At 37.5% G+C, this 19,765-nt stretch overlaps 1 protein-coding gene across 1 annotated transcript; it reads left to right on the top strand.

Annotated features, from left to right (window-relative positions):
• The first annotated feature begins 393 nt into the window (after positions 1 to 393).
• Positions 394 to 19,376, top strand: LOC141902920 (ER degradation-enhancing alpha-mannosidase-like protein 1). The gene is made up of 12 exons (XM_074790882.1): positions 394 to 770; positions 1,022 to 1,094; positions 1,407 to 1,510; positions 2,593 to 2,764; positions 3,495 to 3,678; positions 5,292 to 5,383; positions 5,491 to 5,573; positions 5,649 to 5,769; positions 7,269 to 7,513; positions 7,599 to 7,695; positions 12,663 to 12,863; positions 16,908 to 19,376. The coding sequence occupies exons 1-12, from the start codon at positions 421 to 423 to the stop codon at positions 16,998 to 17,000; spliced, it is 1,815 nt and encodes a 604-aa protein (XP_074646983.1). The 5' UTR covers positions 394 to 420; the 3' UTR covers positions 17,001 to 19,376.
• Positions 19,377 to 19,765: the final 389 nt, after the last annotated feature.

Raw genomic sequence — 19,765 nt, 5'->3', positions numbered from 1 at the left:
ATCTTCACCGAGACCCTTAGTGTCTGATGTAGTACTACTAGGATCGTAGACCGACGCAGATCACGTTGAGGCAAACACTGCCAGGGCTGAGTGAAGGGATCAAAAAGTCGGATTCGAACCCACTTAAATCAGCCAATAAACGATTTGAATTTGAATTTAATGTTCAGACACGTCACATTACTCAAGTCTTTTATATTACTCCGCTTTAGTTAGCTATCATGCTTATGATTTAATTAACATGCAGAAAAAAGTGTTTAAGGAAAGATTTCGTCTAATCACGTTTACTGGGAATTCAATTCAATAGTTCAATCATTTAGTAGACGTCGTATTTAATTCAGATTTGTAAACTATATAGGTCGCGCATAATGCGACACCTTCGTTTCCGGGTGTGCACAGGCGTGTGGAGCCTTCTTCAAAAACATGACAAAATGTATAGCGAGCGAAAGCTCCAAATTATCGACACTGATTGCCATGTTAATGCAATCTTCAACGGGCGTGGTATATAAGAAGTTATTTTCTGGTTTCATCTTGTTGATTGTGTGTTTGAACGTCATCCAACAATGTGAAACTAACATATATTTTTTCAAGAAGAATTGGAGCCCCTACGATGCAAAATATAGTTATTTCCCAGAGTCTGAGCGGTTGGAGATGAAAGAAGAAGCTAGAAAAATGTTTTATTTTGGATATGATAACTATATGAAATACGCTTTCCCGAAGGATGAATTGAATCCAATTTATTGTCGAGGTCGCGGTCCAGACTACAATAATCCGTAAGACGATTTTTTTTTAGGCTCCTACTCAGAAAGCGTTGGTCGACACTGGTCAGCTTTAACTGGCTAAAGCTGACCAGTGTCGACCAACGCCATCTGAGTAGATACACTATTTGACCGTACATTGTCTCTAAAAATATAAACTAATAAAAGTAACAATAAAATCATTATATTGGGTTAAGGTTAGGGCTTTGATAGGGTCGACCCTATGAGATGTTTGCCTACTTCTATTTGTTTTAACTTTCTTACAGAAATAACATTAATATCAACGATGCATTAGGAGACTATGCATTGACTCTGGTTGATTCACTGGACACACTTATTGTATGTATACATTCTATCATCTATCAAAACTATCTACAGCAGGGGCTATGTGAGATTTATAAGGAATTGGGTGGTGCTCCTCTAAAATGTTATGCTAATGAAAATCCCCCGAGTGGTGTTCAGTGATTATATGTATTCGGGGTAATTAGCAATAAGAAGTTTGTAGATTTTAATCTCCAAGCAAAAGACCGATCAGCAACAAAAAATTAGTTTGATCAGATTTTAGGAGCTGACTGGTTGCCTTGGTTCCAGTTACTAAAAAGTGGGTATATGTTATTAGGACCCCTAATCCATTTTCAATTCTTTTTTCAGATAATGGGTAATGTAAGTGAATTCAAGAAAGCAGTAAAACTAGTCGTAGATACAGTTCATTTTGACAAGTCAAATACTGTTCAGGTATTTGAAGCTACTATTAGGTAATTTATAAACAAATAGACCACCTTTCTACACAAACATTATGATCGTTTATTCACTTGTGGAGCCAGATTCATTCACTAAGTACAGTAGACTACGCTTATATCATCATTGCATATGTCGTGGAAACATATTTACTTTGGTCTGAATAAGTTTCTTCTACGATATACGCTACTCTTAAATGGTTAGATATATTGTACATCTATAGATATCACCATATCCATACAATACCAGGCCAGAATACTATAGGCCTATAAGCTTACTCGACTGTATACACTTGACCATTCCTACGTTTTTTAATCAAAAGATTTTTATATCATACCAGTGATCCAATATGCCATGGTTTGACAAATTTTAGATATATTAGGCCACACCAAAACAAAAATCCTGTTTCTTGGGCGGGGCAATCACCAAAATGGGTTGGTAGGTAGGGAATTTTGGGTATACTTTTGAAAATGGGGTAGGTCGTTTAAAATACTTTTTACTGGACCAAATTTTTAGTCAGGAATATGATTAACAGCTAGTAGGCCATAATGATAAAAGGAATTGAGGTGTTTCCAATTACCTAGTATAAAAAAACTATTTTGAACATATTTCACGGAATTCCTGGAATTTTACAATCCAAGGTCGCCATCAATGTTCGATTAGCAAAGTTGTCTGAGCATGGCTGCATCATTTCCAGAATCAGATTGTTAAATCCGATGTAAAAAAATATTTTTATGATGTTGATCTCAGTGCCGACATCACGATTTGATTAAAAAGGAAAAATTATTTACGAGAATGGAGAGTTTGGTAGTCAGTCGGCCACATATATATTTTTGAAACAAGTTGTTTCAACCAAAATTTTGAAAAAGGGTCTGTATGCAATTATATTTTATTCTGAAAATGATTATTTGAAACAACGAAATATCTGGTCGGTCGGGCCCGAGAAACAGGGTTTTATTTTGGTGTGGCCTAAGTGAGATTTCTATTTATCTCTTTTATTGAACTATTGAATTAAAGATATGATTGCTTTTATTTTGTTATAGAATGATCATTCAGTTCAAAGGAAAAGTCTACTTAGTATTTTTTGTTTTTGTTTCAGGGTTTTAGGTGGATTACTGTCGGCTCATTTGATTATTGTTGATCCATTAAAACCATTTGGAGACGTGTCTCCCGATAATTATGACGATGAATTGCTGCATTTAGCTCATGACCTGGCTTCTCGATTGTTGCCGGCTTTTCAGGATACAGCAACCGGTATTCCTTATCCAAGGGTGAGCTATTGATAATTCCTAAATTCATAATGAAAATCAGATAAGCCTAGCAGATTTTCAATTATTAAAAAGAAATGAGAGTTCTGGGTTGGATTTGACTGGAGTTGAATATTTTAAAATGTTATACGGTAGACCCCTGCTTAATTTGGATCAGTTGGGGCTGATAAAATCGTGTCTGAGAAATCAGAAGTGGATATATCATCATCTACTGGTGTATAAGGCTTAGGCCTATAGAGGAACCTTTAATAATAAACAGATAATTTCAAATCGAAATATGGATCTCTGATTCGGATTAAAGCTGATTTGACTGTAATCATTATCATTTTTAAGTTCTTATTTAGTGCTGACTAATTATTAATCTGAAGTGCTGGAGATGATTTAAAAAATTCCACTGAGTATGTTGATTAATCAGTGTATATATGAATCAGGCAGATTCTGCTAGGCCTATGTGGTGTATTGCTAGTTACTTACGTTTCAACAAGATTGACAGGCTGCTAACTTTCAATAGAGATAATGCCTAATTATATTTACCTTCAATAAACTGCAATGCGATGTACTTGCAGGCAAAGTGTAATGCTGACTTGCAACTGTGGAACTTAGTTCTGTGCCAGGACAATATCAAAATCTGACCCTTCAATTGCAGATTTATTTATAAATAAACTCATTTCTGACTCGGAACTATAAACTGGCTCCTGTGATACTTGTTTCAGATTTATATTCTGTGTTGAAGGTAAATTTACGGCATGGAGTTCCTTTGAATTGTACGAATGAAACGTGTACATCCGGAGCTGGCACAATTCTACTTGAATTCGGAATTTTAAGTCATCTTCTACAGGATCCCGTGTATAAATCTGTGGCACACCGTGTGATTGATTCTCTGTGGAGTTTCCGTTCTAATGTCACTGGTTTATTTGGTAAATAAATTTTCATCACTTATACTCATAAATCATAATGTGTAATGTGACACTCGATATATACGGGTATTTTACTTTGTACAAGATTACTAGAAAATGACAGAAGGTAATAAAAAGTCAAACACTGTTACCACAATCCTGTGTGACCCATTATGTGCCCACTGTGGCTATTTCATGTGCTTTTCAACTGTACGTTAGGTATCCGGCCTTTGTATATAATCATGTTTAAGGGACATTCTGTGAACACACTTTGGTATTAAGTTAAGCATACTGGGTTAGCAGCCCAATAATTGGCCAAGGCGACCATTGATGTCAGCACTCCGAAACAAAATCGCCATCTTGTTGCTTTCTTTGCGCAAAAGAAAGGGATCCGGGTGATGTAGTCCAATAAATTCTACTAGCCAGGACTTAAACATCTTGTTATAGGGAGTTTTGTACTAAGCCCCAGGGGTCAGTTGCTCAAAAGTTGGTCAGAGTTAAACAGTGAATAGTTGATATAGTGAAAATTAAATAAATGCCCATTGTTACCACAGTATTTGTGGTGGATTTGTAATCCAAGCAACAATAAAAAACTGCCTTATATTTAACCAACTTTTTGAGCAACTGTACCCAGTCTGGCAAAAACTAAAAAAAGCAATTTTCTCACAGTTTCAAAGGCTGCTTTTCCAAAACACACATTTACGCACAATGTGATATAAAAGGAAGCGACATGGCCATATTTGGATAATTTTTTTGCCATAATAAAGTTTATTATCAAATATACCAATACGAGAATATACAATATATACACTAGCAAAGCATCAATCTGACATTTGATGCTGTGTTGAATATAAATAGTTTTATATAGTATATTGGCGCGATATATTGAAATATAGAAATACAACAGTGTTAGTTATGTTAGATAAGGGGTAAGGTGGTTTTCTGTGCACATGTTTCAAGGGAGAATAATTTACTTAACGAGTTAAAAGTTAAAGAATTTGTAGATGGTTTAACTTGCCTTGTAACAGCCATCATTCCACCTGATGATGGCTACCAAAGCACAAAAATGTGTTCTCAACTTAGTATTTACACATTGTGCATACAATACACAGGGTTTCCAGTGGTAAGGCCAGGTTAAAAAGAAGTACTAAGAAGGACTTTTTCGACAATTTTAGACCCAAAAGGAAGGACTTTTTGACTCGGAAATATGTACTTTCCAGTAAAATGAGGGCCCATAAAGGAGCATTTTTGCAATGCCTTTGCCCGAATACTAGTCATGTAGACCAGCCATATATTTTATGGTAACACTTTTCTGTAGATTCAATCTTACTGAAAATTGGATTACCAGTAATTACCAGTTACTGAGTAATGAAATACTTCAACGGTCGAATTCGCGACAAAATTGCGCGCAAAAATACATAGAAATCAAATTTGGAAGGACTTTTTTATCAAAAGGAAGGACTTAGAGTCAAAACGAAGGACAAAGATGATGTTTGTCCAAACTTTTTCCAAAAGAAGGACTTGGAAGGACCGCTGGAAACCCTGAATGTTCATATCGGTACATACAGCATAAAGCTTGTTTCTAGTTGGATTATTTGCATTGCAATGATTATATGATGATAATCTTTTCATAGGTAACGTGATCAATATACATACTGGAAAATGGGTTGGTACCATGAGTGGACTAGGCGCTGGTATCGATTCATTCTATGAGTACATGATAAAGGTAGTTTTCCGCCAGACAGATTAGACTTAACAGCTTTCAGTTTATCATCAAAATTTCAATAGGTTGTAAAGCTCCGGACTTCTTAATGATCAACTTGTTAATTGCAGGCATATATTATGTTCGGTGATGACTCGTATTTAATGAAATTTAATGAATCATATGAAACTATTAAATTTCACCTTCGAAGAGGGTTAGTACAACTTCAGTCGGATGTATAACTGCTGATGATACTGATACATGTCAAATGTATTTTTCATTTTATTAGGCGTGAATTTTGTAACAGTGGAAATGGAAATCCTCCGATCTACATAAACGTGAACATGAAAAATGGAGAAACTTCAAATTATTGGATTGATGCATTACAGGCCGCTTGGCCAGGAGTTCAGGTTAGTTATAATTCTCAATCTACGCGAGTCCTACCTTTTGCTATAGGCGAATGCTGTATTAACTATTGACGGAGAAGTTCCAGGAGCCAACCTATGTGTATAGATGATGTCGAAATTGTATGTTTATGTAGTAGTTTTCCAATGCTGTAGGCAATTCCCTGATAGTTGGGAACCATTCCAAATGCTGAAGTAACTTTTTCATTAGAAAATTTATTGACAAATATAAAAAGTTTTCAAATTTGAAAAAAGTCCTCATCTTAAAGATTTTTTACTGAAAAATGTCAAATGATGCATAGGCATTTTAGGTTGTTAATCAATTAAATATTGCAGACTGCATGGGACCAGGAACCCTGTTCGCTATAACCAAAATTTTGTTATATCCATTTAACAAAATTGTTCTACAGTAAAACCTCCCTTAGTGAATACCTCTATTTAGTGAACACTTTTTGCCCGGAACCAAATTTTCCCTACTCATTTTCAATTAAACAGAACCTCCATTTAGTGAACACCTCTCTATAGTGAACAGTGAACACTTTTTCTGGTACCAAATGATCATTATACCTCTCTATAGTGAACTGTGGTCCCATCCCAGAATGTCTAGACAGTCAAAGTTTGCTATTAGACTCATTGTTATCACACTATAGGTGTTCATCATATACTGTATGTACATAACTCATTGTCATTCAATGGCTAGTTATCTTTGATAGTTTTTAGGCAGTACTAATTAGGTTAATTGGTTACTACACTTATGAATGGACAGCTGTTATTGTTTTGGATTAAAGCTTAATATTGGGGGGTAGTTATTCAAACTGCTGGTAGGTGGCGTGACACAAATATGTGCTACCTCTATTTAGTGAACACCTCTCTATAGTGAACAATTTCTTCGGAACCCCAAGCGTTCACTATAGAGAGGTTATACTGTATTTTCGTAATAACGGATAAATCTTTATCCAAGTTAGTTATAATGAGGTTACTGTATACATCATCAAGATTTTTTGCACACCGATAGCTTAACTGGTTGAACTGGTGCGATGGCTATTCTGTTATAGTTGAACACGATTACATGGCCCCTGATAAAACCCCGAAAACATATTTCACCACATCTGCTGCAACTAGTGTGCTCTAACATAACAGCGAAAGAAAAAGGAGCTTATGGTTGTTGTAGCTCAGTTGGCTACCAGTTGGCTATGACACATTAAATGAGGGGTTTAACTTAAGGTAAAGAATACCCCGGTTTATAAGTTTCTCTTTAAACAACACATTTGTTGGCTATCTGATCCTTCAGTCACGTGGCGGCCACAGGGGCACTGGACATCTTCAGTAGGTGGAGGACCCAGTCTCCATGGAGCACAAGTTATCGAAGTTCCCGAGACCGAACATTGTCTCTATGGGCACTGGAGGGCAAATACCGTATTTTACTATGAAATACTCAAATGTGCAATGAATCGATGTTGGGTAAGAAACAGATTTTTAGCTAGCCTTTTATTATTCATACTCAGGTTTTGAAAGGTGATATAGAAGAAGCGATTTGTTTCCACGCGCTATATTACACGATATGGCGGCGGTATGGTGTTCTACCCGAACGATATAACTGGCAAATGAAAGAACCGGACATCAAATTTTACCCCCTACGTCCTGAATTAGTAGAATCGACATATCTGCTATATCAAGCGACAAAAAATCCATTTTACTTGTTCGTCGGTCAAGACATTCTTAAAAGTATTCAAAAACATGCAAAAGCCGAGTAAGTGAAAAGCCATTTTGATTATATTTTAATGATTACTTACCAGGTTGATAATGAAAATATGATACATGAGCATACATTTAAGGTGTGGATTTGCTACTATTCATGATGTTGATAAAATGGATCAAGAAGACAGAATGGAAAGTTTCTTTCTCAGTGAAACATGTAAATATCTATATCTTGTAAGTGTTTCTATTGTTTTGTAGAATAGAGTTGTGCATGTATTTTGTTATCACAATCAATTGCAACAGTGTACTGGTATGCATATTTTGTAGATATTGCAGTTGTAGCCCATTTCTATCATAAGTAGGCATGGTAATCCTGGACCCCTAGTTTTTAAGCACGCCTATAGCCTTTAGGCTATGAGTCTATAGAAAAGGCACTATATACATAATATTCAAGTAAAATTTTGATAGCATGCAAGTGTAACCAATAAAAGGGAATTTGATCATTGGGACCTAGATTTCAGGCTTGGGAAACAATCAAAACAAGAACAAAGGTTTCACGCATTGGAGACACTTAGTTCTTGTTATGATGTCCTCCGATATCAGGACTTGAAATATATTCGACTGTCAGAGCGTCAGATAACAAAAACACATGACAAGAACGACCGCCATACTTGGAACTACTTTTATTGATGTGTATATACACAATCATATCACACGCCCCTTCTTAAGAAAGGAACCGTAACAAAAAACTAATTACTTTTTACTTTGAGCTATAATCCTATATCTACTTAAAAACACTAAGAAGTATCTCAGTTATAATAAAATGAATTACAGAATCTGAACTAATCTAACATAATAATTATGGTATAACTATATAGTATAACTAATATTTCTAAAGTTTAATTACTGTTTGTAGATTTAACGTTTGTAGATTTAATATTTGTAGATTTAGTAATTGTATTACAGATCTAATCGTTGGGGTTGTTTTGAGACCCGACCTGACCTAGTTGTATGGTTTGTTTTGGGGCCAATGATGGGTCTGCTAGGTTGTGTCTCGACAAGCTCAGGAGCAAAGTGGACAGATTTTCTTAGACTTGTCTTGTTGCATTCCACCAACTGGTCTGATGTGAACTTGATTTCTTCGGAACCTACGCTGGTTGTTATCATCTTGGACGACGTATGATCGTGGCTGTGGTGTTTTTTGTATAACCGTTCCTGGTAGCCATGATCCGCCAGTTTCTTTCTGGTATGTGATCCTGTCTCCAATTGATGGTGGTTTCAGCTGGTGGGCATGCTTATCGTGGTGTTTTTTCATCATCTGTTGACGATCTAACAAGCGATTGCGTACATCATCCCGGTCTGGGTCAATGTTGATTATTTTCGCGGGGAGGTGTGTCGCCAGCTTGTGTCCGGTTAACAATTCACCTGGACTTGGTAACTTACTATCAATCGGCGTTGCTCTCAATGCCAGTAACACCAGGTCAGGATCTTGATTGGTTTGTTTTGCTTTCTTCAGCAACGTTTTCACAGTACGAATGGTGCGTTCAACCATACCATTCGATCTCGGATATCTTGGCGAGCTGGTATGATGCGAGAATCCCCATTCGATGGCAAAACATTTATATTCCTTGCTGTCGAAATGAGGTCCGTTATCTGATCTAACCTCAGTTGGTACACCGTATTCGGCGAACACCTGCTTTGTTGCACTAACAACTAACTTGCTGGGACTTGGACAGGGAAGTTTCCTAACGACAGGAAACTTACTATAATAGTCTACGAGAATCAGCCAATTAAGGTTGTGCAACTCGAGATCCGTTCCAACCATTTCCCAAGGCCTTCCAGGTATTTCCTGGAGAATCAATGGCTGTTGCGGCTGCGATGCTAGATGTTTTGGGCATTCTCGGCAGTCTTTTACTACGTTTTCGATATCTCTAGTGATGCCTGGCCAGTATACTGAGTCTCTGGCCCGTAGTCTGGTCTTTTCTATGCCCATATGTCCGTAATGCAGTTTTTTCAGCATCTCGTCTCTCAGTATCATTGGCATTACAATTCTTGCTGCCTTCAAAATAATTCCGTTTTCGACTGAAAGTTCGTCACGAACACTCCAATACGGTCTGAGTTCTTTGGGTAGTTCTTTGATGGACCGCGGCCAGCCAGTGCATATGACTTCCATCAATTTGCAGACTACAGCATCGGCGGCTGTATCGTGTCTTACTTGTACGATCTTCTCTGAGGTGAACCTGACAAAGTCTACTCTTATGTCTAGTTCGATTTGCTCCTGATTTTTGACGTTAGGCAGTCTTGACAACGTGTCTGCAAGAGTCATTTCTTTTCCTGGCCTGTATTCTAAATTCATGTTGTATCCTTTCAGCTTGAGGAGCATTCGCTGTAATCGTGGTAGAGCACTCGTGGAGCAAGACTTTTTTGAGTTATCATTACTAGGGGCTTATGGTCTGTTATGACTCTGAATGGTCTGCCGTACAGGAATGTATGAAACTTCTGCACTCCGAAGACAATTGCAAGGAGTTCGCGCTCGATACATGCGTAGTTCTTCTCCGACTGAGACAAAGTCTTTGAACCGTAAGCCACGGGTTTAAGTAATTTGGATCCGTCTTCCTCTTGTAAAAGGCTAGCTCCGAGTCCCTTCATACTTGCGTCTGTCATAAGTATAGGTGTCTTTTGTGTATCAAAATATGCTAGAGTTGAGTACTCAGATATGCTTTGTTTCAGTTTGTCAAAGCAATCACTGTGATGTTTTTCCCACTGGAAATCCGAATTTTTTTTCAGCAGTTCTCTCAGAATATATGCCTTGCTTGACAGGTTTGGAATGAATGGGCTGAGGTATGTCAGCAGTCCAAGGAATTCCTGAAGTTCCTGCTTATTTTCCGGAGCTTTCATGTTTCTGAGATCGGACACTCGTTTGATCTGGTCTCATACCACGTTCACTGTAGACTGAACCGTAGAACTTGACTTCCGGACACCTTATATTACATTTGGTGAAATTAAACACTAACCCATTCTCTTCTGCTCGTTCCATCAGGTTGATTATATTGGTGTCGTGCTCTTCACTGGTATTACCAACGACGCATACATCATCGGCGATGCTAACAACACCTTCCAGCCCCTCTAGGATCGTATCCATCTTTGACTGGAATATGTCTTGGCTCACAGAGAGCCCAAATGGCAACCTAGTAAAACAGTACCGTCCATACGGGGTCTGGAACGTCATCGGAAGTTGAGAATCTGGGTGCAATTTGACGCTCCAGTAACCGGCTTTGGCATCCAGTTTACTGAAATACTTTGCTCCGCTAAACTTATGATTAAGTTCTTCAAGCGTCGGAATCTTGTGGTGTGGTCTCCTCAATGCGGCATTTAGGTGTCTGGGATCCAGGCAGATACGTAGATCACCATCTTTCTTCAGTGAGTAAGCTAAACTTTAGACCCACTCGCTTGGTTCTTCGATAGAGACCTTCCGAATAACTTTGTCTTCGTTTTCCATTTTATCTAACCCTCGTTTGATCTTCTCCTTTAAAGCTATTGGTGTCTACCTCGGAGCATCAATATGCGGTATCGCGTCAGGATCGACATGTAGCTTGACTTCGCCTGGAAAACAACCAATTTTATCAAACTGGTCAGGGTACATATCTTTGAGTTGCTGGGCTGAAGTGATTGGTTTGCCGTCGATTTTCTTGTGATGTATGGTACAGTTCATTGACACGATGTTCAGTGCCTCACAGGTAGGCAACCCAGCCACAGCGTCAACGTCTACGATGAAAAACTCTGTGCTCACGAGTTGACTATTTTTGTAATTACACGGTATCTTAATTACACCATGGTGGTGTATCTCAGTGTTATTATACGCAAAAAGTTTCGCACCACTCTCACTAGCCAGTATTCTACCATCTGACGAGACCTTGTCCGGCCACATCTGCCCGAAGATTCTGGTCGGCAGTGTGTTTCTTTGGGCCCCAGTATCGACTTTTACACGAAGTTGACACTCAGGCCTCCGGTGGCCATAAATGTCAATGTCGAGTAGCGCTTATGCTTCGCCTCGAGTTCTATTTCTCGTGTGTATCGACTCAAATACGTAACCATCAAAACCGTCTGAATCGTCGTCTGTATCGCAGTTCTTGCACACTGTCCCGACTCTCTTAGGTTTTCTTTCTGCTGTGTTTTCATTTGAGTCATTGGTTTCGATGTTGTTTCTGTGTGATCTATGTCGACCTCTGCGACTTGCGCTCCTGTTGGGTCTTTGTTGGCGGTTAACTGGACGGCTATCTCTTGGTCTCGAAGACGATCGTTTCCTCATCTTCAACGTTCTGCAGAATCTGGCTCAGTGGCCAATTTTACCACAACCATGACATTTGGACTTGAAGGCTGGACACTTTCTCGGTGGAGGCTGTAAACCACAGTTCCTGCATTTACTAGTCTGATGTATAGCGTCGACCTTTTTATTGCCTTCAAGAATTCGCAGACATTTTCTACTCTCTGCGACAGCTTCATATTTCCTTCCGAGTTTCATTAATGATTTTTTTGAGCCATTTAACCTGGAACCGTGGAAACTACTATTTATAATTTGGATTTTACACATACCGTATTTTCCGGCGATTAAGCCGAGGGCAGTATTTTAGCCTTAAATACATGGATTTCTTAATGCATCGCGCAATAAGCCGAGGCCCTTCATCAGGAGATTTTAATTCACTGATTCGTCAATTAGTTTGTCTTAATTGACGATGTATGAGGCTGAAAATACACGCCTGCCGATAGCCATATATTGTAACCTACATTCGCAAACACGCAGCTGACTGCTGGTGCGCACACTGGCGCTACAGTATTAGATTGCCGCTGTGAGGTGATGAAAGAAACAAAGTAACAAAATAGTTCTAAATAGATTATTGGTAGTAAATAATGACCTCAAATAAATATGGAACACTCTTATTGATTTTGATGATCTTCAGGAGGATTAGAATGACATAGTTTGGGAAGTAATTATTTAGGTCAGATCGTATCCGTCCAATAAGCTGATCATGATATTTTGGGGTAAAAATCTGAGGCTAGAAAATCTGCTTATTAGTCGGAAAATACGGTAATTCAAAGTAATATGGGGAGTCCCTAGTAATCCGAGTTATGTTAGTTCGACTGCATGTAAACCTGGTATCCATAATTTCCAGCATTCCAGTATGGACACATTTATTTTACAGTTATTCGACGAAGATAATCACGTGAATCGTGAAAGTGGACGATACTTGTTCTCAACAGAGGGACATATACTTCCTGTTCATTCTAGTTTTAGAAATAATACATTTGTGTCCGACTTACTATTTGCACATCAAAGGAAGAGCAGACATAAAAAATCCACAGCATTGTCGAATACATACGAAAAATATTATCATCAATCTACGGTATGTGAACATGTTTACTACATTCGTTGACAGCCTCAACCCCTTCTGATAATTCATCAGATATTGTTATTTTATCATGGATTGTGCGCTTCAATCAGTGGTGGATCTAGCTTTTGGGAAAATGGGTAGGCGCATATAGAACATTGGGTCACTACTTACATGCACTTGTGGCACGTAACTTTTGAAAAATTTTGAAAAATTAGATGCATTTAGGCCACACCAAAAAAGATCCTGTTTCTCGGGCGGGGCAATCACCAAAATGTATGGTGGCTGATAAGGGCCAAATGCAATAATTTTTTTCACGACCTCGATTATAGAAAACACAAAACGAAACTTATAGAGCAAAAACGTTCACTTTCACTTATATACAGTTCCGTGATTGATTTGAAAATTTGAATTATGTAGGTCTATAATAATGCCTATATTCTCCAGGCCCCTCCTTTGAGGCCTTCTTCTAATTTTTTCCAAATTCCATAAATTCTAAGTCTTATCTCCCATATAATTATCCCTGTATACACTGTCAGGTCCGTAGCCAGGGTTGGGATGCGTCGGGTGCTATTGCAGTGGTTTAGGTCCACTTGTAGTTTATATTGCACCCCCTCCCCCTTGGAGGGCCCTGACTACGGGGCTGGCCTTACATGGAAAAAAATCTTAATTTCCCATACAAAGTACGGAGAAAGCATACAGGTTAACAGGTATGCAATTATATTTTAGCCCACTTGAGACTTTAGTCCCAGCGGGCTATTGCGTTCACTTATCGTCCGTTCGTCTATCCGTCTGTCCGTAGACGGAATCCATTATTTTGGGAAGTTTTGAAGACGCTTCAAGGTAATGTCTTGATATTTGGTTTATACATGAATCTACGCTAGATACATCTTCAGCCCAAAAACTGGTCCTGTCAGAATCATGATGGCCGACTGGCAGCCATTGCTGTTCGCCAAAATCGGCACTTTTTACACGTTTTTGAACTTTTTGAAGAAAATTTTGAAGACAACTTGATCAATTACCTTTATCTTTTGTGTATATTTGAACCCTCCCAGGGCCCATCAGCATAACAAAAATTGGGTCGATCGGACTCAAGATGGTCGTCTTAGGTGAGGTGCCCAAAAATTTCAATTTTGGCCCGAATTCTGAGTCCTGTAGCTTCCTACTGGTTTGCCATTTCTCATTGCAATTGCTGATGGGTATTCTTTGGAAAGGGATGTTTTATACCTGAGACAGGTATTTTTGATCAGCCAATTATGACGCAATTGGCGGCCAAGGTTTTCGATATTACATTGATACCTAAGCATATTTTGTTACGACAATGAATTAGAAAGTTGTAGCTTATAACGTGTTCTATGATTGTGGTGAGTTTCAAGTTCATTGGTTTTTGTATATGGCCATCAGGGGGCGTTGAATAATACAATATCTTAGTATTTCTATATTATATTTGTACCAATACATATTTTGTCACCACAATCAATTGCAAAGTTGTAGCTCATGACATCGTCTATGATTGTGGTGAGTTTTGAGGAAATAAATTTTCTATATGGTCACCAGGGGGCGTTGAATAGTAGAATACCCTAGTATTTCCTTATTATATTGGTACCTAGGCATATTTTGTTACCATGATCAATTGCAACGTTGTTGTTCATGACATGTTCTATGATTGTGGCGAGTTACAAGGTTATTGGGTTTTGAATATGGTCACCAGGGTGCGTTGAATAGTAGAATAACTTAGTATTTCCATATTAAATTGGTAACGAGGCATATTTTATCACAATGAATTTCAAAATCGTAGCTGCTGACATGTTCTATGATTGTGGTTAGTTTCAAGGTCATTGGTTTTTGTATATGGTCACCAGGGGGCATCGAATATTGAAATTGTTAGATTGTTGAGCATTTGAAACCACTTCCCAAGTGGGCATGGTGTCCCTGGACCCCTAGTTATTCAATCAAGTTGAATTTGTATTATATTGTTATCAAGTTTTCCGCTGAAGGGTTTGATTCCAAAAAGTATAGTTCTTTTAGGTTCCAATTGCATTGAATTACATTGTTCAAATATTTCAGGTCATTTAGCTAACCAAAGGCAATATAGTTTCAGTTTTTTCTATTTTTTGCCAAAGGAAATTTGGTGTCATCAGTACTGATTCATAGGTGGGGAAAAGTTTTTCCACATTATATTGATACCTAAGCATATTGTAATACCACAATCGATTGGAAAGTTGTAGCTCATAACGTTTTCCATGATTTTGGTGAGTTTCAAGGTCAATTGGTTTTTGTATATGGCCATCAGGGGGCGTTGAATAATACAATAACTTAGTATTTCTATATTATATTTGTACCTATACATATTTTGTCACCACAATCAATTGCAAAGTTGTAGCTCATGACATCGTCTATGATTGTGGTGAGTTTTGAGGAAATAAGTTTTCTATATGGTCACCAAGGGATAGTAGAATAACTTAGTATTTCCTTATTAGATTGGTACCTAGGCATATTTTGTCACCATGATCAATTGCAAAGTTGTAGTTCATCACAATTTCTATGATTGTGGTGAGTTTCAAGGTCATTGGGTTTTGCATATGGTCACCAGGGGGCGTTGAATAGTAGAATACCCTAGTATTTCCTTATTACATTGGTACCTAGGCATATTTTGCTACCATGATCAATTGCAAAGTTGTAGTTCATCACAATTTCTATGATTGTGGTGAGTTTCAAGGTCATTGGGTTTTGCATATGGTCACCAGGGGGTGTTGAATAGTAGAATAACTTTTCCTTATGAAATCTTATTGGTAACTAGGCATACTTTGTTACCACAAACAATTACAAAATTGTAGCTGCTGACGTGTTATATGATTTTGGTGAGTTTCAAGGTCATTGGTTTTTGTATATGGTCACCAGGGGGCGTTGAATATTGAAATTGTTAGATTCTTGAGCATTTGAAACCACTTCCCAAGTGGGCATGGTGTCCCTGGACCCCTAGTTATAAATGATATTCCCAGGGGCTACCAGTCGGTGGATGCATTGTATGCGCACTGACGTATCGAAAAGCATGGTCCTGAAATATATCTAAAGTTTATCCCATTGGCGTGAAATAGATTCTAAATATATCAAAACCTACTATTTCAAAGCCTACCCATATAAAAGTCGTAATTCATGGGAAGAAAAATAAATTCAAAGAGAAAGAATGCATATGTCACTGAGACAGGTTAATAGTATTACAGTTTCAGACCCGTCGCCGTTATCTCCTGCAGTGAAGTATAACCCAGTTCACACATTTGGACACTGTACCATAGACCACAGAAATGTAAAAGTTTACACAGCTCTATGCATATACCAAGATCATCAAGGCATATCTCTGCAATCCCACCGAGACATGGCACCTCCTGCAGTCTGTTGACGAAACTTATTATTCTGTTATCAGATTTAATCAGAATACTGCCCTCATTATGTGGCTATGAACCATCTCCTCATCCTCATCTTTTAATTGATGTCTCATTTATCCATGTAACTACCACCAATTTTGAACCTATACCTTGCAAAGAATTTGTCCTAGCCTCTTACATGTATAGATATGTAAATAGATATCCATAATGATAATAATTTACATGTATAATGTTTCCATGAGAATTTAACAGTCAACAATAAAGCCAAATGTCATCTGGGAATTTCGGGGTTTCCACCATCCTCCCCCTGGCTCAAACCAGAAGTCTTTATGCTATATTGTTCAATGCGATTTCACGACTGTGAACCTGAATGTTCAGATGAACTTTGGTATGAATTTACTGGAGAAGATTCAACCTTTGTTTGGTTGAGACATGTATATGATTTTCTGCTTCAATATATTTATAGTAGAACCTTGTTAACAGATTTTCTGGTCATCTAAGATCATTGTTATGAGGTTCCACTGTAAAACTTAAGAAGTTAGTTGTATATTTGATGGTTTAATTCGGATCCCATGCACAAGTCAATTCTTACTTGAGTATACTAGAGTACTAGTGTAAATACGTTCATGTTTTTTTTCCAATTTTCATTGAGTTATTTTGAATTTCTTTTCAGTGTGATAAGATACCAGTATCAAGACAAATATTCCTTCCTATTCAACCGCATTACCTCCAGCAGTTAGAAGACATTGTTGGCGTTCGAGGATGAGAATACTTTAAGCATGTACTTTAGATTCTTTAGATTAATGTCTACAACTGTGGTTGGTTTAATGAATTATGTTTGTAAATGTGATATTTATGATTTATGTGTACTTTAATAGTGAAGCACCTGTATACTGATTGGGTAATGAGTATTAAGCTTGGCTGTTAACTCCATAGTAGGGTACCAATGGTAAATTGGGTAATGAATGTGATGTTAGCTTTGCAGAAACCATTCAAACAATATTAGAAAAGGTCCCCCTCTGTACAAGCTAGGTGTAGGTGCACCTGTTTTTATGCTGTATCAATCAGTCAGATTTGGTTTCTTAAAGCCGCAGTTAACTCGCAACATGATGTATTACGGCAGAAAAAGGTAATCTCTAATTCCAAAAAATGATACAATATGCGGTACATACAGGATACAGGGTTTCTACGATAATCAGAAACTCAATGTAGATTATTTGGGACCAATTACATATAGATTAATCTGGTTAATGATACGGATTAACATTATATTGTACATACATCACAACACCTGGTTATAAATGTGATGCATGCATTAGCAAACTTATTTCCCAAGAAGTCACATCTCCTTGTCATACAGTACATAGCTGTATACCTGGATTTTTTCTTGTATTCATTTCACTTCATATAGAAATTAATAATCTTTTTTTATTATTCGATTTTTCGATTACAATTTGTAGGTGTTTCGAAGAGAAAGAAATCCTTGGTTTCTCTTTAAGTGTTGCTCAATATTTTGCTGTGGATTTATGGTTTAGCCAACTCAGGACTTTTAAGTATTCCTTCATTTTCATCCATATAGATCGGGGTACTGGTAGATAGAAACTTTGATTTAAATGGGATGACGAACAATAGATTAAGCAAATTATGCTTTCATCACACGTTATTCTTTTGGCATTACATGTACATGCTTTGGATTTAATCAGGTAAAACATGTACATGTATGCGCTTTTGTAGAAATTATGCCAATCCTGAATGGTACATTAAAACAACCAAAGTTCACTTTAATTTGTGAAGTCACTATCTTATTAACTCTAGATGACAGTAATTATTCAATTACATGTAGATTATGATCACGGAATGCATTAGTTAGGAATGATAACTCCAGCTACAATATTTTGATTCTACGAATTGATGGATTCAGTTCAATCATTTTAACTCGATCTGTAGAATTAAACCACTGGCTAGAAGAGTGGTCATTTGAAAATTGAAGTACATGTATTTTTACTCAAGAGTAAATCTAAGGAATGAAAGCCACTTGTCTGGGGGGCAAGCATATATGAAATTTCGCTTGCCTCCTCCAAAAGCTACTTGCCCTACACAGGGCCACCTTCGGTTATCTGAGTTAGTCGACTATAGTCGAACTGGACGAAATCGAATGTCCGTTAGTCGGAACTATATTCCGAAAATACTTCGAAAATCGGTTATTAGTTCCGACCAATAGTCGACTAGATACGAAAACCGAATTTGGCCCTGGCAGTCCGATTGATGGCACTATGATCCGTTATATCGAGTGGACAAAAGCTTTGTGACATAAAATTGCACTAGCCCGGGGGTAAGTGATAATGATAACCTACGTACTTGCCCTGGGCAAACGGACAAGTGCTTAGATCGGTCCTGAATAACTTCAAAAGTTTTGAATGGATTTCTGTGAAATTTTTCTCAAGTTATTCTGGACAGAATTTTGCTGACATTCAATTTTAACCTGTTACTTTCCCGATCGCCTACCCCACTTCGGTATCCACCGACATCAAAAACTTATGTACAGTAGACCCCTTGACGATAAGTGAATATTCAGTTTGATCATCATAAGATTCCTGAATATAGGCATTCAAAACACAATATGAACATGCTTTTTAAATGCCTACTAAATAAATATGGAGGAAATTAAAATTCTGCTGCCCCAGTATTCACTTACCCTGGAGAAAACCTATTGGTCCCGCTATAGATCCGAGGTAAGCGCAGTTTACTGTGAATACAAATCTTTCGTATGCTCGATAAGATGTATTAGTAACGTTTCTAAGTCCTAACAGTGAAGGTTTTGATAGACGCAATGTATGGTTAATGTGGTCAATGGTGATACAGTTCAGTTTCAGTTTCATTCTCTTGGTTATCCATTGTTGGTCGTATCATGGATGTATAAACTAGGCTATGTACAAAACACATATCTAGATTGTACGTCCATGGTCGTATGTATTCGAATAGCTATCATGATGCATCGCCTATGCAAGAAGTTGTTTGAAGTGCTATTCACAGTATTATGTACCCGTACACTATGTGTCTTCCATTAGTATGTATATTGATTTGTATTTACCGTATTTATTATATTTAAATGTCACAGGTAATATTGCGACGAAAGAAGAAAATTGATAACAGCGACGTCTTCTTCTTGACTTATTGTTTATTTTTCATAAATGTTGGACCGTCACATCATTATCATCATACACACACATTTTACAGCGACTAACTTGTGACAAGTGATGAATTGAAGATTGACTTAAAAGATAAAGTAATTAAACTCAGAAATAACCCCAACAAACCTATACTACAGATACTGCTAACTAAAGTAAACTGACATAGCCTGCTTACCGAAATATTTTCAGCTCCCGCCAATCTAATATGTTACAGCGAAAAATGGCGACTAAAACTGTATACGTGTCAAAAACAAAACAACCCATAAGGGGAACAAATGTATTTAGATAGTCTAAGTAAACCTCTTATCAACTACATAAACTATTCTATCAATCAGTAAAA

This window comes from Tubulanus polymorphus, chromosome 3 (genome assembly GCF_964204645.1).
Source record: "Tubulanus polymorphus chromosome 3, tnTubPoly1.2, whole genome shotgun sequence".
Taxonomy (NCBI): Eukaryota; Metazoa; Nemertea; class Palaeonemertea; order Tubulaniformes; family Tubulanidae; genus Tubulanus; species Tubulanus polymorphus.
Note: the sequence above shows the minus strand (reverse complement) of the source record. Positions and strands in the feature narration are given on the sequence as shown.